Source organism: Oryx dammah, unplaced genomic scaffold (assembly GCF_014754425.2).
Source record: "Oryx dammah isolate SB20612 unplaced genomic scaffold, SCBI_Odam_1.1 HiC_scaffold_19, whole genome shotgun sequence".
Classification (NCBI taxonomy): Eukaryota; Metazoa; Chordata; class Mammalia; order Artiodactyla; family Bovidae; genus Oryx; species Oryx dammah.
Genome location: NW_024070203.1, coordinates 42641719 through 42667255, shown reverse-complemented (window position 1 = coordinate 42667255; position 25537 = coordinate 42641719). Strand labels below are relative to the sequence as shown.

Below are 25537 nucleotides of genomic sequence, written 5' to 3'. Positions count from 1 at the left end.
GCGCTGAGTATAGACTGTAGGTCAGGCACTTCCTGCAGACATTTATAACAACCCTGTAAAGTGAAGTTTCTTCAGTGGCTCAGTCATGTCCAACTCTTTTCGATCTCATGGACTGTAGCCCACCAGGCTCCTCTGTCCATGGGTTTCCCACACAAGAATACTAGAGTGGGTCGACACTTCCTCCCCCAGGGGATCTTCCTGACCCAGGGATGGAACCTGCATCTCCCGCGTGTCCTGCACTGGCAGCAGGTTCTTTACCACCGAGCCACCAGGGACGTTTGAAATGGCCATACTCTAATGTAAAAATTCCATTTGGGATTCATTAATCTAAGAAGTTAATTTACAATATGAGACAAGCCACATGTACCTTCTCATTTATTCATTGTAATGGTAGTGGTAGGAGTAAAAATTTGGAAGCACTTTTGGTGCCCTGTAATGTGAATAAATGATTAAATTCCTATTCAATGAACTGTTACGTACCTTCTAAAATAATGGTCCTGAAGATTATATGGCAACACAGAAAATACTTAAAATGTCATGGCTTAAGGGAAAAGAGCTAGAAGCGACATCATCAAATTAAAAAGATGGAAAGAAAATATAGCCAATGATCACCACTGTGTTTGGGTAATGATATGATGGTAGTTTTTCTTTTTTTCTTTCCACTCATGATTATTTTAATCAGTTTCCAATTTTATAAGTTAGAAAACCAATTAAAAGCACTCAAAGAAAAAAGTCAGTTTTAAAGCCAGAAGGAATGAGATGGAGTTACTTTGAAGTTGGCTGTCCCACAAGTAGTTTCATGAGGGATTTCACATGGGACAAAATTACAGTTAGAGCAGTTCGTGGGGGGGATATGCGTTGATTCGGAGAGTTGTTGGGGTGGCTGGAAAGAATAATAGCATGAGAAACTAGACCCTCCCACCCCCAGCTGCCGGTAATTCAACCTAGGGCTTTAAGAACCAATTTCTTCCCATTCAAAGTGTGGTTTGTCCCTGGGGACCACCTCCCGTAGGCCATTGTGATGGTGATGGAGCAGGCTGTGGCCTGGCCTCACCAACTCCCAGAGGACCCAGCGTTCAATGGAGGAGCCTGGGCAGCTGTCTCCGTGAGGGGTTACTGGTCATCAGAGGCCCTGCAGCCTGTGCAATATTGACCTGGAGGTGAACAACCCCCTCTCTCATACCCACTCTCCAGAGGCAACAGTCCCTCATTAGAATACAGTTTCTAATCTAAACAACCATTAATCTTTCTCAGGGTTAAAAGGCCAGAAAAGCAGGTTTTGCTCTCTATTTCGATGCTGTACTTGTCTCTGTTTTACAAGAGCAGACTTACCTCATTGACCACTGGAAAACACCCCCCAGCTGTGTCCACAGACACACTCACAAGGACAATCCCAGCACAGCCCTCCTCTGGGCATGGGAAAGGGACAGAAGTGCAACACACCAGCAACTTATTGTGGCTTGTGGAAAAAAATCAAAGAAACAGGACCTGCGTGAAACAAGTTGGTGATTTTGTATCAAGAAATAAATTAGAGATGACGTATTTTAAGTGAAAATGCCACCATAGGTGATAATTTTATGAAAGTAATATTATATAAACTTTTGAATATGATTCTTTTAATTGTCCTTTCCTTAACAACTAGATTAATCCATGAAATGGACCCCTAGGAAGAGTTTGATCATTTAAGGAAATCAATCGATAAGTAGGATCCAACTTGAAAAAATGTATGTAATTGTTTCAGATACACAAAAATGTTTGGTCTACAGAAATCGACATGATCTCTTGTGTCATGCTCTTAAGTCAAGAAATACATCTCTTCTGTATTCTCAAATTGTGAGGACTGAAATGATGGGTATTAGGATTAAAAACACGAGGCTTCCTAAATCTGTTTCTTCATGCTTGACCTTTAAATCCTTCCTCTAAGAGTCATCTCAGCATGAATACCAAGCACCCCTCCTGGTGAGTCACAGTGAGACATCTGTTTACTGGTGGAAATGGCATGGAACATTTCAGAGAGATAACGAATACATTTTCATATCGCAAATGATTTTAAATTTTCCAAACTCAAAATCTCACATTAAGGACAGGGTAGTACCTGAAATCTAGTCAGGGTATTTTCAAGCTTGCAGAGGACTTGGTTGAGTAAAGTAAGACTCAGACAGAGCGAGGGGCTGGAAATGGAATCCAGGGTTCTAATGATGCCAAATTATCTTACAACATACATTACAAGAGGTCCCAGATTTACCTGGACTTTCTTGGTGGGGGCCATATATATTTTTGCTATGCCAAATATACTTTTTTTCTTTCTTTTAATTTTAAATTTATTTTTTTAAATTGAAGGATAATTGCTTTACAGAATTGTGTTGGTTTCTGCCAAATATCCACATGAATCAGCCATAAGTATACCTATGTCCCCTCCCTCTTGAACCACCCTCCCACCTTCCTCCCTGACAAATGTATTTTGAAATATTTATTAAACATTTATTTGTTTATTAAAGTTTCCTAAAGGATCTCAGATTGACAGAGAGTTTCACTGTTCTCTGCCTTATTCGCAAAGCTTCTGCTCTCACAATCCACGATTCCCCTAAAAGGCTGGTGGGAATTTTAGCTAGATATAGTCTGCAAGGTAGAGCTGAAATTCTACTGAAACTGTCTTGTGCTTGCCTTTTGGGCATTTGGCATAAAGAATTTGAACGTTCATTTTATAGGAACTAAAATTACACCTCAGTGATTCTAAGTAAAAAAATATATAAATACATATGTATACATATAATTATCTATAACTATATATGTGCACAAAATTATGGGGAGAACATATATTTTAAATTTTTGTGGTTTTTTAGTGGTGATTATCTTCTGGATGGTGCATTGTGAACAAATGTTTTCTTCTGTGTTTCTTTGTATTACCAGGTTTTGGTACTGAACATGTTTTATATGTGTAATTAGAGAAGACCGCCTGTCCAATAAACAATATTTAAATATTATTTTAAAAATCCCAAGTAAACAAAGATGTTTAAAGAGATAAACCTGCCCCAGGCAGGTTGAATGGCACAGTAATACCCTTCTCATCTATTTTTAAAAAAATCTTGATGTAATTATGTACTTTACTTGATTAAAACTTTAATCCAATTTAAAATACAGATAAATCTGCAAGTACACCGAAACCTAGAACTTTCCAGGTGGCGCTAGTGGTAAAGAACCTGCATTGGCAGAGATGCAAGAGAATCGGGTTTGATCCCTGGGGTTGGTAAGATTTCCTGGAAGAGGAAATGGCAACTAGCTCCAGTATTCTTGCCCAGGAAATCCCATGGACAGAGGGGTGGGCTACAGTCTATGGGGTGGAAAAGAGTTGGACACGACTGAACAACTGAGCACACATGATTTATTTATCTATACACTATTAATAAATACTTAAGTTCTTTCAAATTTTTTATTATTAGAAAATGTGCTGCCAGAAACACTCTTTCCATATTTCTTTACACACTTGTGCTAGAATTTTATAGTATACATTTCTAGATGTGGGGTTGATTACTGGGCAAAGAATACATGCATTAACATTTTTGGTAGATATTGAGTATTTGCCCTTTTGATCCATGGAGCAGGGGCAGTCTGCAGGGTTTGGGGTAGGAACATGGATCCCTGAAGTCTGTCTGAGGGTCCAGCATGGTGGGCATTTGTCCAGCCTGCCCTATGGAAGTAGCTGGACTTGGAGCATCAGGGAATCTTCTACAGGATAAATGTATATCACATTCAAGCTGGTAACGAGGGAGTTATATGTAGAGGTGAAAAGAAAAAATTCTTGCTAGATCGTCTTCTGTTATCAGAACTATGATGGCCAAGGGTAGGTCTTTCAGTGAAAATGAAAATTAATACAGTTTCATTGATGCTTCAAACAGAGCAGATAGATCCTCTTCTGACTGAGGGCGTGGTGCAAGCTTGGTGACTCTTTCCTGAAACAGTAAACAAAATAGTTACCCAGGGCTTTGCAAAGACATTTGTAAAAGCTACTCGTATGTAAATTAACTCAGTCATGAGAAACTTGATAGTAGTCATAGTTTTAAAAGTCATATTTCTTGTTGGCTTCGTACTCGCTGATTCCCAACTCAGAATTTATCAAGTGATACCTCTTTCCCACAAACCTTTCAAAAGCCATTACTGTTGCCTGAGGGCCTTCTACCCAAATCTTCAGAAGCTCACCAGCTTTGGGAAAAACACCACCTACATGCTTTTGAATTGTGGTGTTGGAGAAGACTCTTGAGAGTCCCTTGGACTGCAAAGAGATCCAACCAGTCCATTCTGAAGGAGATCAGCCCTGGGATTTCTTTGGAAGGAATGACGCTAAAGCTGAAACTCCAGTACTTTGGCCACCTCATGCGAAGAGTTGACTCACTGGAAAAGACTCTGATGCTGGGAGGGATTGGGGGCAGGAGGAGAAGGGGATGACAGAGGATGAGATGGCTGGATGGCATCACTGATTCAATGGACATGAGTCTGAGTGAACTCCGGGAGTTGGTGATGGACAGGGAGGCCTGGCGTGCTGTGATTCATGGGGTCGCAAAGAGTCGGACACGACTGAGCGACTGGACTGAACTGAACTGAACTGAACAGTGACCAAGCTATGTGGATCAGGCACCCCTGCCAGGCTCTCCTTGTGCAGAGGGCACGGCCCCAAGCCCTGCATGTGCTGCCAAGGAAAATAGAACAGGGTCATCCTTGACTTCAAAGACTTTGCAACTTGGACTTAAGGTATATTAGGAAGGACTTCACCAGGACATTAACTTTCAGGCTGCAGGCAACAAGTAACTTAAAAAAATATATATTAACTAAGATTTTATCTCTACCTCCTCAAACAAATTCCGTGACTCCCTTAATTTCTCCAGTGATCACTGAGCCGAGTCAGCAAAGACACCAGCACCTCCTACTGCTATGGTCACTCCTGTCAGTGGCTCCTTAACCCCCAGATTTCCAGGCCTAAATGAAATTAAGAAATATGCCAGTGTTTGCTTGGGTTTTTGTGGGTCTCTGGATCTGTTTTCTGTGATGAGCACTGGTGTGGGGGCACACCTGGTAGAAGGGGGAAGGTCCATGGGCCAGGGCTGCGGCCAGCACCCCACACAGCAAACAGGTGCTCAACAGTTACTGGATGAATAAAGATGGTGGAAGGAGACACTGGCATCTCAAGGTTCATATATATAAGACAGGACCTGACTCCACCTTCCACTTTTCCTTAGGCAAAAACCTAGAGTCATCCCTTAAAAGAAAAAAATTATTTGGCTGCTTCAGGGCTTAGCTGTAGCACAAAGGATATTTAGTTGCAACATGTGGGATCTAGTTCGCTGACCAGGGATCAAACCCAGGTCGCCTGCATTGGGAACATGAAGTCTTAGCCACTGGACCACCAGTGAAGTCCCTAGGAGTCATCTTTGATTGCTCTTTCTGTTCTCTGCAAGTTCAGTCCATCAGCAAGTCAGATTTACCTGCCAAATAAATCCCCAATCAGATCGCTTCTCACCTCTCCATCCATCACAGCCTGTCTTACTCACTGCCTGCTCCTGTCCTACTTGAAAGTCCTCTAAGAGCTACTTCCACTTTTGCTCCACTCTCATCCTCTTCAGGTCATTCTCCCCCACGGCAGCCAGAGTGATGGTCCCGCATTACAAGTTTGATCACATCATTTCCTTGCTTAACACCCTCCAGTGCAATTAGAAGAACAAAACCATATCCCCTAACCCCAGCCAGACCTGGCCCTGCTTCTCACCCCAGCTCTGATTCTTCTCACACTCACTCAACTCATGTGGACCCACCATCCCTTTTCAGTCCCATGAAAATGCTGTCTTCACCCTATCTCAGGGTCTTTCCCCTCTGCCTGAAATGCTGCTCTCAGCTCTTCACCCATCTGCCTCAGCCTCCAGAGGCCTTCTCTGACCACATCCGCTGGAGTTCCCGCCACACTATCCCATGTGAAATCACTATCTTATCACCCAGGATTCCTTCAGACTGCTTATCATTATGTGAAATGATTTCATTCATATCTTATTTATAGATTTGATCAGATGTCCATTGTCTGTCTTCCTCACTAGAATGTAAGATCCATGAGGGATGGAAGGGACTTTATTTTCTTAGCTGTATCCCATACAATTCATGATATATATTAAGACGCCAATAAGTATTTGTGAGGTAAAAGTAAGAATGAAAAGAAGGAAGGATGCATTAAAAAAATTAACTTTAAATGCGTCTAAATATAAAGACCTAAATGTAAGAGCTAAAACCTTAAAACTCTTAGAAGAAAATGGGAAAATGTTAATGACTGGGTTTGGCAGTGATTTCTTGGATATGACATCAGCAAACAAGCAACAAAAGAAAAAAGAGATAAACTGGACTACATCAAAATTTAAAACTTTTATGCCTCAAGGGATACTATATCAAGAGTGAAAAGACAACTTTACAGAATGGGAGAAAATATTCAAATCATGTATATATCTGATAAGGTGTTAGTATCCAAAATAGATACATAATTGCTACAACTAAATAGCTAAAAACTCCAAACAACTCAACTCAGAAATAGACAAAGGACTTGAATAGATGTTTCTTCAAAGAAGATATGTGGCTAACAAGCACATGAAATGATGCTCAATGTCATTAGGAAAATACAAGTGAAAACCGTGAGTTACCATACCTATTGGGATGGCTATCCAAAGAATGGAAAATAATGGTGAAGCTGCAGAGAAACTGGATCCCTTGTGCATTGTTGGTGAGAATGTAAATGGTACAGCCACTATGGCAGCTTGTCAGTTAAACACAGTATTACCCTGTGATCCAACACATCTATTCCTTGGATATATACCCAGGTGAACTGAAAGCGAGGACTAAAACAGATACTTGTACACTGATGTTCATAGTTGCACTATTCACAATAGCCGAACAGTGGGAACAACCCAAGTGCCCAGCTGCAGTTGAACAGATAAACAAAATGCGGCCTATCCACATGACGAAATGTTATTCAGCCATAAGAAGGAATGGCATTCTGACACACTGAAGGCATTATGCTAAGTGAAGACATTATGCAGACACAAAAGGACAAATATTGTATGATTCCACTTACATGAAGTACCTAGGATAGGCAAATTCAGAGTGACAGAAAGAATAGAGGCTGCCCCAGGCTGGGACTCTTCCTCTGAGTGTGGGGAGTTACTGTTTACCATTCAGCAATAGAGAAGAGCTGCTATCTGGGGTGATTTAAAAATTCTGGGGGCTTCCCTGGTGGTTAAGAATCTGCCTTGCAGTGCAGCGGACACCGCTGTGATCCCTGATCTGGGGCATGCTCATGAGCGTGCAGTGACTGAGTCATGTGCTACGGCTACTGAAGCCAGTGCACCCTGGAGCTGGTGCTCCACGGCAAGAGGAGCCCCTGAAACGAGAAGCCCAAGCGCCGCAGTTAGAGAGTAACCCCTGCTTGCTGCAACCAGAACCGCATGCAGCAAGGACAATCCAACGCAGCCAAAAAAGAAGTTCTGAAAATGAAAAAATAAAAGTCCTGGAAATGGATAGTGCTGATGGTTGTATACCACTTATGTGTACTTAATGGCATTGAGCTGTACACTTAAAAATGATTAAAATAGTAAATTTTATATCAGGTATGTTTTACCACAATTGAAAAAAAAAGGAATGGATGGAAAGATAGAAGAAGGCTCAGGGACCCTGCTGAAGAGCATGGGTGAAACCAAGGTAAAGCTCTTATCCCAATACATCTTGTACAGATGCTAAAGAATTTTGAAAATCCACAGCACGGCAGAGACTTGTTCACAGTGACTTATGTACATGCTTGTTTGTGGCGTGTCCAGGACTGCAGTTGGGTATTTGCTGTGGCTGGATATGGCCACATTCTGTTCATAACAGCAGAGTCTTATCTGATGAGCTCAAGGGCCCTTGTGCACGCGTGCTCAGTCGCTCAGCAGTGTCCAGCTCTTTGCAACCGTAGGGACTGTAGCCTGCCAGGCTCCTCCATCCATGGAATTCTCCAGGCAAGAACACTGGAGTGGGTTGCTATGCCCTCCTCCAGGGAATCTTCTTGACCCAGGGACAAACCTGAATCTCCTGCATTGCAGGCTGAGCCACAGGGGAAGATTAAAGGGCTCTTAAAACAATCCTGTTCATCTTGGGTGACGTAGTTCAGGACTCTCAGCTCAGGCCAAGCTGAGCTCAGTTTCTTTTTCACATTTCTGACTCCCAACAATTGGTTCCAGGCTTCCCTGGTGTCTCAGTGGTAAAGAACCTGCCTGCCAATGCAGGAGACCTAAGAGACACAGGTTTGATCCCTGGGTTGGGAAGAACCTCTGGAGAAGGAAATGGCAGCCCACTCCACTGTTCTTGCCTGAGAAATCCCATGGACAGAGAAGCCTGGCAGGCTACAGTCCAAGGGGTCACAAAACAGACATGACTTCACTGCTAAACAACAACAACAACAACAACAACAAACAACGGGTTCCACGGGGGTAAGGTCTGTGATATTTCCTTAAAGTGAAGTCGCTCAGTTGTGCCCAGCTCTTTGCGACCCCATGGATAGTAGCCTGCACCAAGCTCCTCTGTCCATGGTATTTTCAAAGCAAGAGTACTGGAGTGGGCTGCCATTTCGTTCTCCAGGGAATCTTCCCAACCCAGGGACTGAACCCAGGTCTCTCACATTGTAGACAGACGCTTTACCGTCTGAGCTACCAGGGAAGTCAAATTTCCTTAAAGTGTGATATTTCCTTGCACGGATCACCCGTGCCCTGTAAAAGCTAATATCTGAGGAATCAGACATGCTCTGCACCATGCTATTATTTATAGACACACAAGACTGAAGGACAAGTGAGTAACGCAGACACCGAAATAAATTCAGACTACCACTTTTAGCTCATTCATAAAGCAACATTTCAATGGGCCTGTCTGCCAGGGAGTGGAAGTGCTCACTTTGGTCCACAGCTCTTCTCAGTAATGAGATGTTTTGATTTGAGATGTAAATGTTTCTTTCCAGAGGTTTCAGAAATCCAGCCCGGAAGATTCATGTATTTTTGCCTGCCCCCAAGCAGCCAGGCTATGGCGATTGGACACCTCTGTCCTCTGGGCTCCTGTGTGCTGCCACCAGTAGGGGCTGTGGTATTTGGTCAGGAATGACTGGCCTGGTTGTTTCTTTCAGCGAAAACCAATTCCCCTTTGCTGAACATAAAAGAAGCCTTATCGAGTGTCGACTACACAAAGCATCCTTTCTGGTGATGTTCTCTGCGGCAACCAGTGTATCCCTCCCACCACCTTAAGTCCTGTAGATACTAACAAGTGAAGATGAGTCTGTTGCGTGTGTACCATTCTGAAACTGCCATAGCATTCCTGCAAAATGTTCACTGCAAACCTCCCCCCCGCCCACAAAATCCAAAAACTAAACAAAAATCCAATAGTAATTCAACTGAAAAATAGATAAGCTTATTCCTAAGATTCCTTTTAAAGTCCTATGACTATTCCCCCCTTCCCCTTATATACACATATAAATCTCTCATGTTGACTTCAAAATTGAACTAGCGCCAGTGAATTCAAATGAACTGTGTTTCTCCTAATCGTGAAAACATGATCAAAGGGAAAAAAGGCAGCATCCGGTTGCGGGCTGCTTTATGAACACAGCTGAAGGAAATCCTGGCTCCCTACTTTACAGACATGACTTGTATTCAAAAGATTCAATTTACCTCGCATCCTTTGTGAAACTAAGAAATTAGTCTGTTATCTGTCATTTCTTGGTATGGCATGTGCACTGAGTCATTCAGAATGATACCTAATTAACTTGCTATTTTAGTGGATGGTCTCGAGTGTTAGTCTGGACCTGTTGCCATTTGGAACAGCTTTTGTAAGTGGAAGCCTGGGTAGAGTAGAATTAAAACTGTCCACACCTGCTGGTGTATGCTGATGGCTAGAAGATGCACTGTCACTAGCAATTAAATGGCTGAGGCTATCACCCAGTTTTGGGCTTCCCTGGTAGCTCAGCTGGTAAAGAATCCACCTGCAATGCAAGAGATCCTGGTTCTATTCCTGGGTTGGGGAGATCCCCTGGAGAAGGGCTAGGCTACCCACTCCAGCATTCTTGCCTGGAGAATCCCCATGGACAGAGGAGCCTGGCAGGATACAGTCCATGGGGTTGCAAAGAGTCAGACATGATGGAGTGACTAAGCACAATACAGCACATCATCCAGTTTCATCTGAAAATGATGGATACTATTCTTGGAGGCTAATGAACAACACATATTCCTGGACATCTTCCTGGGATAAATAAGCACAGCTTTTCAGAGGACCTTCTAAAGAGTGGATACTGTTGTTGTGACCATGCTATAAGAACTGTAAGAGCCAGTCATCAAAATCATAGTGACCACTTGATCTCTGATGTCACTGAATGGGCTTTCATGGATCTTTGTCATTGGCTGAGTCCTATTAAGTCTAAGGAAATTGCTCAAAAAGTGTCCATCATTCAGTCATTAAGCTCATACAGACAGAAGGTTTAGGAGGAGAGGGCTGCCCCTTTAAGATGTTCCTGTCAGGTGCTGTAGAAGATGAATGAACAAAATAGGGTCCTAACTTCATGGAACTTGAGTAGGTTTGGATAAAATAATTGTGATGGTTTTTTGTTTGTTTGTTTGTTTTTTAATTTAGTCCCTTGGACTTACAGGTTAGGACAATGGTTTAGAACCAGGGTCTCTTAGAGATTCCTCTTTTTCTCATTCATTTACATTTTTGGGTGCAACTGAGCCTACTCTGGGCCTGACCCTCAATCAGGAAAACTGGTGCCCATGGGCTATGTTTTGTTTGTGCACTGGGAAATCAGGGAATTCAATACAAACATCCCAACTGCTGACTTCTCTTAAAAATTGAAATTTCTACCATCACTGGGACCTGAATTTATGTTTGGTGATAATAAATTGTAGCTGAAAAGCTGCTCACCCAATGAAATGGATTGTGTGCTTTCCAGTTCACAAAAGTCCTAGTGAACAAAAATTACTTTGTTCATTGCTATTATTTACCTGGCTCCTATGGACAGGTAAGTGTGTGAAACCAATCCATACAAATATGATATTATGATATTATGTGAGGTCTTCGACATTCTCAGTACTTGCTAAGTGGAGAAGAAGCAAGTCTGAGGCTTTTGCTTAACTGAAATGGGCTGAGGGAAAAGCATTGCCACTGTGGTCAGCAGGATGCTGTGTGAGTGGAGAGTCTAGCTGTTCACTCTGTTCCAATGTCAGTGATGGAGAAGGAAATGGCAACCCACTTCAGTATTCTTGCCTGGAAAATCCTATGGACAGAGGAGCCTGGAAGGCTATACAGTCCATGGAGTCGCAAGAATCAGACATGACTTAGCGACTAAACAACGTCAGGGATAGATACATGAATGTCATGACTTTGGGGAGAACTGCCTTATCCTCACAGTGTTTTTTTTAATAGGAGTATATTGATTTATAATATTGTGTTAGTCTTAGGTGTATAGCAAAGTATATATATATATGTATACATATACATATATATATAACTGACTATATATACGTACACACATGGGGCTTCCCAGGTGGCTCAGAGGTAAAGAATCTGCCTGCCAATGCAGGAGACATGGATTTAATCCCTGGGTTGGAAAGATCCCCTGGAAGAGAGCATGCAACCCACTCCAGTATTCTTGCCTAGAGAATTCCATGGACAGAGGAGTCCGGTGGGCTACAGTCCATGGGGTCACCAAGAGTCAGACACGACTGAAGCAACATAGCATGCATGCACATATATAAACACAGATAATTTTCCATTGTAGACTATTATCAGATAATAAATATAGTTTCCTCTGCTATACAATAAATCCTTATTGCTTATCTATTTTATATATAGTAGTTTGTATCTGTTAATCCCATGCGTCTAATTTATCCCTTCCTCTTTCCCTTTTACCTTCGGTAACTATAACTTTGTTTTCTATGTCTGTGAGTCTATTTCTGTTTTGTATATAGATTCATTTGTATTGTTTTTTTTATATTCCACACATAAATGATATCATATATTTGTCTTTCTCTGTCTGACTTACTTCACTTAGTATGATATTCTCTAGGTCATCCATGTTGCTGTAAATGACAATATTTCATTCTTTTACAACTGAGTAATATTCCATTTTATATAGGTACCATGTCTTCTTAAGCCAATCCATCTGCTGATGGGCACTTGGTTTTTTTCCGTGTCTTGGCTATGGTGAATGGTGCTTCTATGAACATTGGGGTGCATTTATCTCTTTGAATTAGAGTTTTTACCTTTTCTGTGTATCCGTACAGTGTTTAGGTGATCCTTGCCTTCCCCATCTTGGATAGGAGGACTTAGTGAGTACTCTGGACCTGGTGAGCATGGTGGCATCTCATGGCTCTGAGCTCTCTATTTTACGGTAAATTACAATGAACAGGGTCTTGGGCTATTAGGTTCTGGTGCTATACCACCTGGGGTATCTGATCTTAAACGGAAACGTCCAAAGGGGAATAAACGCTCTTCATAAGAGCCTTGAAAGGGGAAACTTTACATCTGTTATGGTTCTACCACGTAAAGGACAGCTGCTCAGGAACATAAAAATAAGACTCAAAGTGACACAGATATGTATACATATGTATATGTATAGAATCTACAAGATCTAAAATAAGTTAAAAAGTGATTTCGTCATCATCTTCATTTAAAGGCCATGTCTGTTCTTCACAAAGTAATAGAATTTGTAACTCTTTATACTGGCAAAGAACATTAGTGATCCTTTTAACTTCACATAGTTTCACAGGGGACTCTTGAAAGAGCAGAAATGGAGAAAAGGGAAATTCTGCTATACTCAAAATAAGCTTGGTTGTTTTTGTCTTAAATTTCTATAAAGAATCCCTTCTTTACATCATCAAAGCTGCACACAAGCCACAGTTTATGGAAGAAGACAAGGGTGAGGGAGCCTTGACCCCTTTCGATGGGGAAACGGGGAGCTGTTGCCTGGTGTGGGTAGATCTGGGTTTCCATCTCCCCCTCTAAGATGCCCCAGATGGACCCCATCTCTCCTGCAGCTCGGTGCTTCTCAGACGGGAGTGAGGGTGGCTGTGTCTCTTACCTGGGGCAGCGTTCCTTTCACCAGCTCGGGGATGTCGGCCTTGGAGTAGCCAATGGCAGCCAGGCCGTCATCCACATCCAGATCGAATAAGAATTTCCGCAGCGTGTCTGCCAAGACAGGCCCAGCATCTGGTCTCCTGGCAGTGCGGGTGTCAGCTCCTGGAAGACACAAAGCGCTGACTGTAGCGAGAGGGGGAAGCCAGGCCTGGGTGTGATTCAGCCCCAGGCTAGCTGAATACATAACCTGCTGCCGGCTCCCTCACCCCAGGACAAGGGCGCCGCTGTGCCTCCCTTTGGAGGACCGGCCCAGCAGCCAGCCCCACCAGCAATGGGCCAGCCTGGGAGCCCCTCCAGAGAGGAGCCGGGGTGCAGGCTGGGGGCTCACTTGGCTCTTACATCTCCAATGGGCAGCTGGCCCGCTGTGTGGTGGGAAGAGGAACAGAGCCAAGAAAAGAGGCACAGGAAGGAGACCAGGAAAGAAGGCTGGCGTTTGACTGAGGAGGACTGAGAAAATCTGTAGGAGAAAAGTTTATGTAACTTTCAGGGCTTGGAATCTGCTGACATCTAGAGGTCTATGCTTTCAGTGTCCCTTCTCACAGTCACAGCTGAAGAAAAGAAGACAGCCCTGTGCAAACACACCTTGTGAGACAAGACAGAAGTTCAAAATACTCTGCCACTGACTGCCAAAAAGGAGGAAAATGAGATGACAAATGGATTCAGTATGGCCAGAGAAGGAATATATCTCCTGCCTATAGCTAGAGAATTTTGGGGGGCTCTTTGCCAAAGGGCAGGTTCCTTTAAGTATCTTTTACAGAACCTTTCGGGCAAATTTAAGAACAAAGAGTCTTTTAGAAAGCAGTATTTAATATGTAGGAAATGGCAACCCACTCCAGTGTTCTTGCCTGGGAAATCCCAGGACAGAGGAGCCAGGTGGGCAACAGTCCATGGGGTCACCAAGAGTCAGGCATGACTGAGCAGTGAACTTCAATCATATCAGTGAATAAGGAAGAAGGCTGCCAAGGGCTGGAGATTTGCAAGGGCAGAAGATGGTTGGTCGGTATCATGGACTCAATGGACATGAGTCTGAGCAAACTCTGGGAGATGGTGAGGGACAGGGAAATCTGGCGTGCTGCAGTTCATGGGGTCGCAAAGAGTTAGATATGACTGAGCGAATGAACAACAATTTGGACATGATTACTAATTAATGCACAAAATCATAGAGATGTCGGTCTGGAAGGGCCAGGGGGTTCTGCCCTCAGGCAGGGTGGCAGTGACAGTTCTCAGAGGAAGAGAACCAATCCCAAACCCTTAGCACCCTTGTCCCCCATCTATTCTAGCTAGACACATTGACTGCCAGGAAGTGAAGCAGTCTGTGAACAGATTGTAGCATTATTTATTATCCAAAATGCCCCATGCTATAGTCCAAGTCCACTTTCTCTGTATTGGTCAAAAAGAGACTAGTATGTATGGTTTGCCTCCATACAGATTAGGTTTAGCCTCTCTGTTCTCTGACAGAGAGAACTGTTTAAGAAATCCAGGAAAAGGTATAAATAGAATGAGATACAGAGCTAGTCGGGAGAGCAGCTGGACAGAAAGTAAAGCTTGCCTGACAAGACCAGTCTGTATTACATAGCGGTAGCTCAAATGTGGATTAAGTGGAGGGTGACACACGAAATGGGGTTTATGGGGATTTTATGTTCTCAAGATTGCTGCCATAAAACACATCATCCAAACCTCCAGGTTTTCATAAGAAGTGTTTTAGAAAAAAAGAGAAGGTAGGAAAGAGAACAGACAGGTATAAAGTTAAAATGATCTAAGATACATCATTGATTTTGATTACAGGGAATCAAAATATATAATGGCCAATTTCCCAGGTGGCTCAGTGATAAAGAATCCGCCTGCCAATGCAAGAGAGGATGGTTTGATCTCTGGGTCAGGAAGATCCCCTGGAGGAGGAAATGGCAACCCACTCCAGTATTCTTACCTGGGAAATTCCAAGGACAGAGGAACCTGGTGGCCTACAGTCCATGGGGTCACAAAGAGTCAGACATGACTGAGCAACTAAGCACACACACAAAGTGATCATACATGTATTTCTTGTAAGATTCAAAAGGCATGGTGGGTATCTTATTATAGACATGATTTATCAACAGAAGAGCAAACAGATTCTTCTTTGGGGAACTTTTTGTAAAGTTTCTAGTTGTTTAGGTTCTCTATAATTGGGAATTTACTCTTACTTCCTGATTTAGACTCACTTTATTTCCCATTAAAACAAGAATCATTAGTAACATGAATAGTATACAGAATTTAACTTTCCTTGGAGATAAAAACAGTGGAAATATTATTACTATAAACTTAAAGTAAGCAATACTTGGTTCCATTTCATTGCTAATAGACTCTTAGAAACGCAAAATTACAGAACTGTAGTGCTAGATAGGAATCTGGGAAGGTCCCTGACACTTTATTATTAGATTATCTCAAATCAGTATTTTTGGTATTAATCTTTATGGCTTATCTTCAGAAGCAATCTTAGGAAATGCTCCATAGACGTGGGTCACAGAGTTATTATGAACGGTTCATACCCAATATCTCTGCCACTTCCAAGTGCCGCTCAGGAAACATCTGTGACGTAAACATGAAGACTGCCGGGGAGGTGAGTACCACAGAAAGGCCGTGAGGCTGGGGAGGAAGGAGACACGGTGACTGCTGGGGCGAGGCTGGTCTTCAGCCTGAATATTCTAGACACGAAATTACTTTATCCTGTATTCCAAACAATCAAGAATTGACAAACAACACTGATGGCAATTGACAGGAATCTAAGATTAAATTAAGGCATTTATTATGATTTTACCACCAGGGGATGATCCACATTGTAATCCTTTGCTTTATAAGTCTTCACTAAGCCCGAAATTGGGTAAGACATTCCATGGCTAGAAAAAAAATAAAGTCCTTATATTGACATACGTCTAACAGAAATTCAAGTTAACAATACAAAGATACTCTTATGGGAGAGCCCCTCACAGTCTCTTGACAGTATTATTAACCCACAAGGTTAGATGTTTTGTTTTCTTTGATTCCTATGAGGATATATTATTATGCAATTGATTTTTGGCATATTCATTGACAAAACTGCTGAAATGTTCAAAATCAAATGCTGGTAGAACTACATGCCATTAAAAAGTACTGACATTGAAGTTGCTCCTTGAGCATATTGGTTAACCTTATGATCGTGAAGAAATCAAGAATTCACTTTGAAGTTTCTTTTTAACAGTCTTCAGGGTATGCATTTTCTATCTTGCTCGGCACAGCCTTGGCAATGTGCTCTTTCACAAACTGAATATATTGGTGGGAGTTTTATGAACCAAGATGTACTGTGCTAGACGTGCAAACTTGTTCCGCCAGTGATCCGTCTTGCCAGTGATTAATACGTTCTTTTAAATGCTACGTACTAATGGGAACTGAGTCATACATGATTATTTCAGTCTGTAAGGCTATTGAGAAAAGGCACCATGTTTTTCATTTGTGGGGATTTTTTCTGTTTGTTTTAATGGGAAAACTCTATACTCTCTCAAACTCTTAGTGAACAAATAGGACAGTATAATAGTTTATAAGATGACCCAGAAGATAAACACTGTGAGAAGTTAATATCTTTATAATTAATATTTTGAAAATGAAATGCTTTATAATAGTAAAAGGGTCTGTAAGTCTGTTAATGTGGGTTTTATTGGATGACTTTGTTTTTAGTCAGTAAAAAATTTATATTTCATAGAAGGATGAAGTGTTTTGGTGAATTGTATGGTTATCCAAAAAAAAAAGGTGCCCCATGCCTGTCATCACTCATAAAGCAGATCAGAAGGTATAAGCTCTCCAAGTTGTTAGAGAGGAACGTGCTTTACCGTTTTCAGGCTCCATAGTATTCAGGAAATTATGGCTTGGTGTTCTTCCACTATATGAAAGGATTCATGTAGCTTTCAAAGTACCTTTCTAACAGTATCCAATATTTTAGTTTGATTTCTCTTAACCATTATATATATTTGTTGTAAAAAATAAAAATGATCCATAATCCTATTTCTTCAAGATTAGAATATCCCCTTCTAGTCTTCTTACATGTATCTTTAACGTATGATTGTATTGTGCATTCAGTTTTAAACACTGCTGTTGACTTAGGGCTTCCCAGGTGGTGCTGGAGGTAAAGAACCTGCCTGCCAATGTAGGAGATGGAAGAGACACAGGTTCGATCCCTGGGTTGGGAAGATCCCCTGGAGGAGGGCATGGCAACCACTCCAGTATTCTGGCCTAGAGAATCCCATGGACAGAGGAGCCTGGCAGGCTACAGTCCATGGGGTCACAAAGAGTCGAACATGACTGAAGCAACTTAGCATGCATGCCCATAGTTACTTATTATTCTTTAAAAATACTTTCCCATATAATTTTTACTCTTTTAAAACATTACTTTTGATGGTTTATTCTTTGAATACTGAAATTTAGTTAACCATTCTCAAACTGTTGGGAATTTAGGTTACGCTTAAAATTTTCAATTATAAATAACTTTTTAGATGAATATCCTCATAAGGAAAGTCTCTGATCATATCATGAGTATTTCTTTCAGCTACATTCCTAAAAGTAGAATTCATGGGGCAAAGGGTAGAGACATTTTCCAAGCTCTGGGTAGATTTTGCTCATTTGCTTCTTAGAAACTTGGTGCCAATCTGTGCTCCTCTCAGCAGCAGAGTTTGAGGGTGACCATTTCATTGCACTTCCCTAGCAAAGGCCAATTCTTTTAAAAAACTTTTAATTTTGTATTGGGATATTGCCAATGAACAATGTTGTGATTGTTTCAGGTGAACAGCAAAGGGATGCAGCAATACATATACATGTATCCATTCTCTTCCAAACTCCCCTCCCATACAGGGCAAGGGCCAACTCTTAATTTTCCATGTTCACTGATTTTCAGTTTTAAAGCAACATACCAATACATTTCTGATCAAACAGATTAATTCTGGGCTATCAACAAATATTCTAATCCCTTTCTTTTTGAGAGCGATCAGGAGAAGAAAATCCTGCATTTGGTGTTTGAGAAATCCATGACAGGTGCCAAGGATGTGGAGAAATCAGAAACCCCATCCACTGCTGGTGGGAATGCAAAATAGTACAGCCTTTTTGGAAGACAGCATGGCAGTACCTCAGAATTTAAACACAGAGTTACCATGTGACCCAGCAATTTCACTCCTAGGTATATACTCCATAGACGTGAAAACACATGTCCACAGGAACACTTATACATGATTATTCATAACAGCACTATTCATAATAGCCAAAAAAGTGGAAACAACCTAAATATCCATCATCTGATGAGTAAATAAAATGTGGTATATCCATGCAATGGAACATTACTTGGCGATAAAAAGGAAAGAAGTACTGATAACGTGTATGGGATGAACCATGGAAACATGATGCTGAATTTAAGAAGCCAGACAGAAAAGACCACATATCATTTGCTTCCATTCTATGAAATATCTGGAAAAGGCAAATCTATAGAGACAAAGTAAATTAGTAGTTGTTTAAGACTGAGGGTATAGGAGAATTGGTGGGTGACAGTTGAGATATATGCAATTTCTTTCAAAGGTGATAAAATGTTCTAAATTGATTATTGTAATGGTAGCACAACTTGTGAATATACTAAAGCCCACTGAATTATACATTTTTAAAGGGCAAATTTTATAGGGTATGAATAATGTGTCAATAAGGCTGTTACCAAAAAGAAAAAAAAAATCTATGACTCAATAAACTGCATTTGAGATAAGAAAATATTATGGGACCCTAAGTTAAATTTCTTTTTTCTATAGCATGTTTAAAATCTTACAACACATCCTAAATGATTGATAGACATTAAAATAAAATTTAAGGGCAATAGCTTAGGTGAAGAAATAAAATCTCAGATTTGCTCACCATAGATGAACACCAGCATTTCCAAAGCCAATGCCAGCAAAAGCACTTGCCAAGTGCATATTAGACCTTGCTTCAAGATCATCAGGATTTCTGACAGCCCTGTGGATGGTATACATAACAATAACATATCAACATTGGCATTTCCTACTGAAATAAAGAGCTGCCTTAGGGAGAGATCTGGGGGAGGAAAAAAAAAAACACTACTCAATAGGAAGAAAAATTAGGCAAGTTATTCAAATGACACCTTGTCTTCTAGATGAAAACCGAAGGGAAATGTATTTTCTCATCAGTGGCTGGAGCAAAGGCATATATTTTGCCGTCAGGCTGCTCATGTGATAAAAGTACCAGGGGAAGAAAGCACTGACCCTTAAACTGCATAAGCTGCTCTAGAAAAGTGCCCCGAGACTCATTCTTCTCCCTCACTTGTCAATGACCTTGACTGTGGTTGCGAGTGGACCTAGGGTAAACACATGCTCAGGATGCATGGGTCTAGGCTGGTTAGATGAAGTGAGTCCCTGTCGCCTGGGGGTACCTACAGGCCAGACCAGGCGCCCAGACATCGTGCTTTCGGTGGCTCCACCCAAATTGGACCCACTGGAGACCTCTTTTGGTATCTGTAAACTGCATGTTATTTTTATACTTTTTACTGTGGAAGTGGCATGTTATTGTAGGGTGAGCCTTCGCTCACTCCATCCCTCCCCAGTGCCATATGGGAAAGGCAAATTCTCAAAGGCCGCTTTCAGATGTAGTTGAGCCCGCCTGCTCCAGGACTTGGAAGCCCTGCCCCAGGGCAGAATGCCTGGGAGAGCCAAAGGAACCACTTTCCACTTGCTTTTCTGTGATTCTGCCTGGAATAAGGGTTCCTGCTCTGAAATAAAAATGCCACAGCCTTTCTTCTTTTATCTGGAATAGTCAGGCAACTGTCTCTTTCCAAAATCCAGGGTCAGTTCCTTATTCCCAAATAGCGAGATGAAGTAGTGGATGGTAGAGTCGTGGCCTCTCCTCTGTCTATTTTGCCCCCTCACCTTCCACTGCTGCTCTGCTGAGCCCGTGTCCCTGCCACACACGCTGGCCGGCCATAATCTGCATCTGCTTCTATGCAGACAGATGCTCCCTGATGCCCCCGCGAGTCCAAGATAGTTTGTGATCCTCCCCCAGCTCTGTTGCAAAATGTGGTCCTAGACCCCACCCCTCCAGCCAGAGGAGGCCCTGTAGTCACATCTAGACCAAACCTGCCCTATTCTTTCCCTCCGTTGTGTATAAATACAAAGATGAGTTTGACTTTGCATAAGTCTGAATGTCTTAGGAATCACTTTTCATCTCTAAGTGTATCTTTGCTCTCTCATGAGCCTATTAGGGCTGTTTCATGCATGCTGCTGCTGCTGCTAAATCGCTTCAGTCGTGTCCGACTCTGTGCGACCCCATAGACAGCAGCCCACCAGGCTTCCCCGTCCCTGGGATTCTCCAGGCAAGAACACTGGAGTGGGTTGCCATTTCCTTCTCCAATGCATGAAAGTGAAAAGTGAAAGTGAAGTTGCTCAGTCGTGTCTGACTCTTATCGACCCCATAGACCGCAGCCCACCAGGTTCCCCTGTCCATGGGATTTTCCAGGCAAGAGTACTGGAGTGGGGTGCCATTGCCTTCTCCAGTTTCATGCATAAGTATTTCAAAATCTTGTGGGAATCTTTTCAGGAAGAGTTTTCCATCTCCCAGGACAAACAACTGTACACATTTCTTTCTTTTTTCTTTTTGGTGTGCCACACGACTTGTGGAATCTTAGTCCCCTGACCAGGGATCAAACCTGCACCCCCTGCAGAGGAAGGGCCGAGTCTTAACCATTGGACCACCAGGGAAGACCTGACATTTATTTCTTAAATTGAGGTTCATGTGCATTTGCTTATGGGTAGACCTTGTGTGCCTCTGGACAAGGCCTGATGGGTCAGGACCAACATGTCTCATGGTTCTCATTTCTGCCCTTGGTGACCAAATCTCAAAGGACCTCCCCCAGTTTTGGTTTTGAGGTTTTGCCGAACAAACCTACTGCATGTGCTGTGCAGAGTTCCTTCAGTAGTGTCCGACTCTGACCCCATGGACTGTAGCCCGCCAGGCTCCTTTGTCCATGGGATTCTCTAGGCAAGAATAATGGAGTGGGTTGACATGCCCTCCTTCAGGGGACCTTCCCAACCCAGGGATCAAACCTGCATGTCTTATGTCTCCTGCATTGGCAGGCGAGTTCTTTACCACTAGCGCCACCTGGGAAGCCCCCTAAAAAACCTTCTGGCTGTGTCCTTTATAAATCAGGCTCCCATGTTGTCCCCATCCTGGGCTTTGCCTTTCTAGATCGAGGGATCTGGTTTTCATCTGTCCCCTTGGGGCTCCCTCCAGAGGTTGCTGGTCTCTGGTGCTTCTGTATGCACAGTGACTGCTTTTTTTGGGTGAACAGGCTTGTTCAGGACATTTCAGGATCTAGTGAGCCACATTTCATGACGGTGGAAACTGGTTTTTTTTTTCCCTGTTTCTGTCCCCTCTGGACAACATACCTCTTCAGATACTTGGCAACAATCCGCAGTGCGTGAACTGCCCAGATGTCGCTGATGGGGTTGCTGCCCTGGTAGGCTGGCCGAGTGATGGGGCTTGAAGGGCAGGGGCTTCGCATGTGATACGGGAGGGCAGTGTAGGACTCCAGGGCATGGCTAGCAAGGAATAGTCAAAATACACAGTTGAAAGCATCCTCTTTTTCCTTCCCTCCATTCAGATCACAAACTGTCTCAGAATGCTTGGTTCTCACTCCCCCGTGGATATGCCTTTGTAGTGCTGATAATCACAAGGCCTCTCACTAATCTGTCTCTTGTCCATGACAGTCATCACTTATTTTAGAAATTAACACAGTGACAGAGGATGAGATGGTTGGATGATATCATCACCTCAATGGACATGGGTCTGAGCAAACTCCAGGAGACGGTGAAAGACAGGAAGTCTGGCATGCTGCAGTCCATGGTGGTAACAAACACTTAGACACAACTGAGTGACTGAACAACAACGCAGTGAAGTTGACATTAACAGCACTACTGTGTTTTTGACCAGAATGTGTTAGGATTACATTTGATTCCTTTCTAGTACCAATACATCTTTATAATGTTGAATTTTTAAACATTGGTGTTAAGAAAAGCATTAAATCTGAAAAATGACCTCCTTCTAAAGTATATTTACCATTTTATACCCTGCCTTGATCAGATACCATATTATCCATCCAAAGAGCGTCATAATAGTTATACTAGCCTCCTATAAGAGTGCAGAGCAGTGGGTCAGCTCCCAGGTGTGAATTCTGGCACCAGCCTTTCCCATTGCGGGCCTGAGGCCAGGAGAGTCACCATCCTCCTTGTGATTCTAAGATGAGGATAGCTCATAGTACATCTTTCTTCATGGTGCTGATGTGGAAATTGACACATGTAAATTACTTAGCATATCGTACCAGCACTTTGTAAAGTTTATCATTCACCATTATTATTAATGCTTGGCCTGAAAAAAAATCTACTTTTTTTTCCTATAGGCCCTAAATTCAGGGTTGGCTATTTTAAGAACAAAGTATCAGTTTTCTTTACCCACTGGCCTGCCATGAATTCTAGCTAATCAAGTGCAGAAGATGGGAATAAACATAATCATCCAGATCAGTGACTCACTGGGAACACAGTATAACAGGAACTCCTATGTGTGTGAGTTACACTTCTCCATCTTAGAATGGAGAGTTTACTCTCCTCTACATGTGAGAGGCAGATAACATCTTTTGAAACAAAGTATTAGAACTTCAAAAAGAATTAGTTGGTAGACAAAAGCTATGGGTTTATGGTTCTAAATAGGAAATGTGGGCAAAGCAGTAAGGAGGTGTCTGTGGGGCGGAGGGGTGGTAACAAGCCTGCCAAGGTGGAGAGTTGAACCTCTGCCCATTGTGTATCTGGATTCTGGGCCCAAGACTGGATCTGTCTTTCTGAGGTAGATTCACTGAACTGAGCTCACCGAAGTATTAGTCTCTCAGTCATGTCCAACTCTTTGCAACCCCATGGATTGTAGCATGCCAGGCTCCTCCATCCATGGGATTTTCCAGACATGAATACTGGAGTGGGTTGCCATTTCCTTCTCCAGGGGATCTTCCCAATCCAGGGATCGAACCCAGGTCTCCTGCATGCAGGCAGACTCTTCACCACCTGAGCTACCAGGGAAACTGTATAAAATTTGGAAGTCTGATTACTGATTTCCAACAAGAAATAGAACCTCTGTCCATGACTGTCCAGTGCTGTGGGTTCCCCCAGCTGAACTGGGTGTCCACTGTGGTCAGCATGGTAAAGAAAGTCATTTCCTTGGTGCAGAGTATTCCTATTAGCCTCTTTACACGGGAGACGGTATTTTTGCTATGACATATCTGCTCATTTTTTAAATAACCTGTCAGGGCTTACTTTATCTCTGGAAAGAAACTGCTTCACTTTAAATTCCATATGCCACTAATAAAATGTATTTTGAAAGAAAAAGAAAAGAGAAAATAGAACCTCTGAGGGGGACAGACATCTGAGTCTTCTAGATGGCATCCATTCTCCCTGTTGTCAAAGCTGTGGATGCTAACTTATGATCACAAGGCCCATGGAGCCCTAACCAGGGTCACTGCTTCTAAGGCTGAATATATGGGTGTGTCCATCTTCAGTACAGGCCACTGAGCCTCGGGGGCAGACTTCTCCTTCGACCACGTGTGCTCTCCGGTGGTCAGTCCTTGGAAGGGCCACTGCCATCACTGTCTTTTGTTCCGAGTTCACTCCCCTCCCCTCTGATTGACAGCAAAGTCTCTGGGTCTGTGGGTCATTCACTTACACGTGACTGCTTTGGTCTGTTATATTAATATATTTATTATGCAGTTCCCAGCTAGGGAGGGTAATCTCATTTCCCTTATTTCCAAGTTATTAGAGGACAACTCTCCAAAGCACTGACAACATTGATCAGGATGGAGTTGGACACAGTTTTCTCCCATTTCTTGGCAGGCAGCGTAATGCAGTGAGAAAAGCATGTGTGAATTTTATTCAGCAGGTGTTAACTGAGTACCTATGACGTGACAGCCCCTTTGCTAAGGGACAGGGATGCAGAAGTCCGTAAGATGGTCCTGTCCTCGCCAGGCTCACAGTGCAGTGAGAGAGAAAGCACGCAGAGAGGGGCATCTCCAAAGCAACGCACAGCCCCCCAGTGGGGAGGAGCAAAGCAGAGAGTGGTTCTTGAGGAGGCGGGGGAGGCAGCAAAGGCTCCATCAAGGGCAGGATGCCCCAGTGGAAATGAAGGAAGACTTCTCCAAGCAGATAAAGAGCTGAGCACTGGGGACAGTCCAGGGCCAAAGAAACTTGGCTTTAGACAGGAGGTGTGGAAATGCAAAGAGAGACTGAGGTAGAGGGGCGTGTGTGTGTATGTGTGCAGTGGTCATATTGCATTCTGGAAGCTTCTTGAGGCCAGTATGGAGGACAGATGGAAGGAATATGGGGTGTGAGCAGGAAAACTGATGATGAGGCTGCTGCACTGGGTCCAGGCTTGAACTGAGGCGGGACCATGAGGCCTGAGAGCAGGGAGCAGAGGGGAGAGATTCAAGCAGATGCGAGTGAGCTCTGTGGCTAGGTATAGGCATGAGACCAGGGATAAGCTCATATTATGTCCTGCTGCTCACTAGGGTAAGGAACCCAGGAGGAGCTGTGAGGGGTAAGGGGGTGGTGGTGAGAGAATGGTCAGATTTCATCAACTCCAAGATGCCATGCATTATAAGATGCACCATTTTAAAAAAGTACCACTGAAGAAAACCATACTGCATGCCACAGATATACAGATATGCCCTGGTTTCAGAGATGTTAAAATGGGGAAAAAATGTACATGTGTAAATGGATGGTAGTCTTTTGGGGCGAGCTGAATGTGAAGTGCCCTTGGGTTCCTATGATGCTACTGGAACAGAGTGGCCAGAACTTGAGCAGAAACATGGATGTGGGAGCCATCAGCACATGGCAGCTAAAGCCAGGAGAACATGGGCTGTGGCTCTGGGCAAGTTGCTAAATGTCTCCAGTTCAGTTTTCTTTTCAGCCTGGCATAGAGCTGTGGGGAAGTGATGACGCGTAAGTGCTGACAGTGAGCCTGTCCAGCTCAGGAAGTGGACACTCCTGTCCCTGCTCTCTTCCTCTGGCTGCAGCCTGGGGGCCCTGGGTTGGTGCAGCAGAGGCGGTGCTGTGGGCCTGAGATGCTGCATACCTGTCTCTCTGATCCTGTGGTTGCAGCTGTGGCTGGTCCGGTCCAGCAGCTTTGTGACTCACCCAGGACCTCACCTTCTCTTTACAGCTTCAGCCTTGTCATCCAGGCAAGGGGATAATGATAGCCAAAGCCAGGGTGGTTGTGGAGCGTAATCAGTGAGAGCTTAGCAAGTGCTTTCAGCAGTCAAGTGCTATGCATTGACCCAAGTCCCCAA

General features: G+C 43.1%; 1 protein-coding gene across 1 annotated transcript in view; it reads right to left on the bottom strand.

The window, feature by feature from the left end:
• Nucleotides 1-3415: 3415 nt before the first annotated feature.
• ADHFE1 (alcohol dehydrogenase iron containing 1) overlaps nt 3416-25537 on the bottom strand; it is a 33139-nt gene continuing 11017 nt past the window's right edge. Inside the window, exons 9-14 of the mRNA XM_040261314.1 lie at nt 21603-21755; nt 19063-19161; nt 15965-16043; nt 15696-15792; nt 13115-13272; nt 3416-3950 (exon numbers count right to left, since the gene is read on the bottom strand). Coding sequence (XP_040117248.1) covers nt 3867-3950; nt 13115-13272; nt 15696-15792; nt 15965-16043; nt 19063-19161; nt 21603-21755 — 670 coding nt within the window. The 3' untranslated portion in view covers nt 3416-3866. The remainder of the gene's footprint in view (nt 3951-13114; nt 13273-15695; nt 15793-15964; nt 16044-19062; nt 19162-21602; nt 21756-25537) is intronic.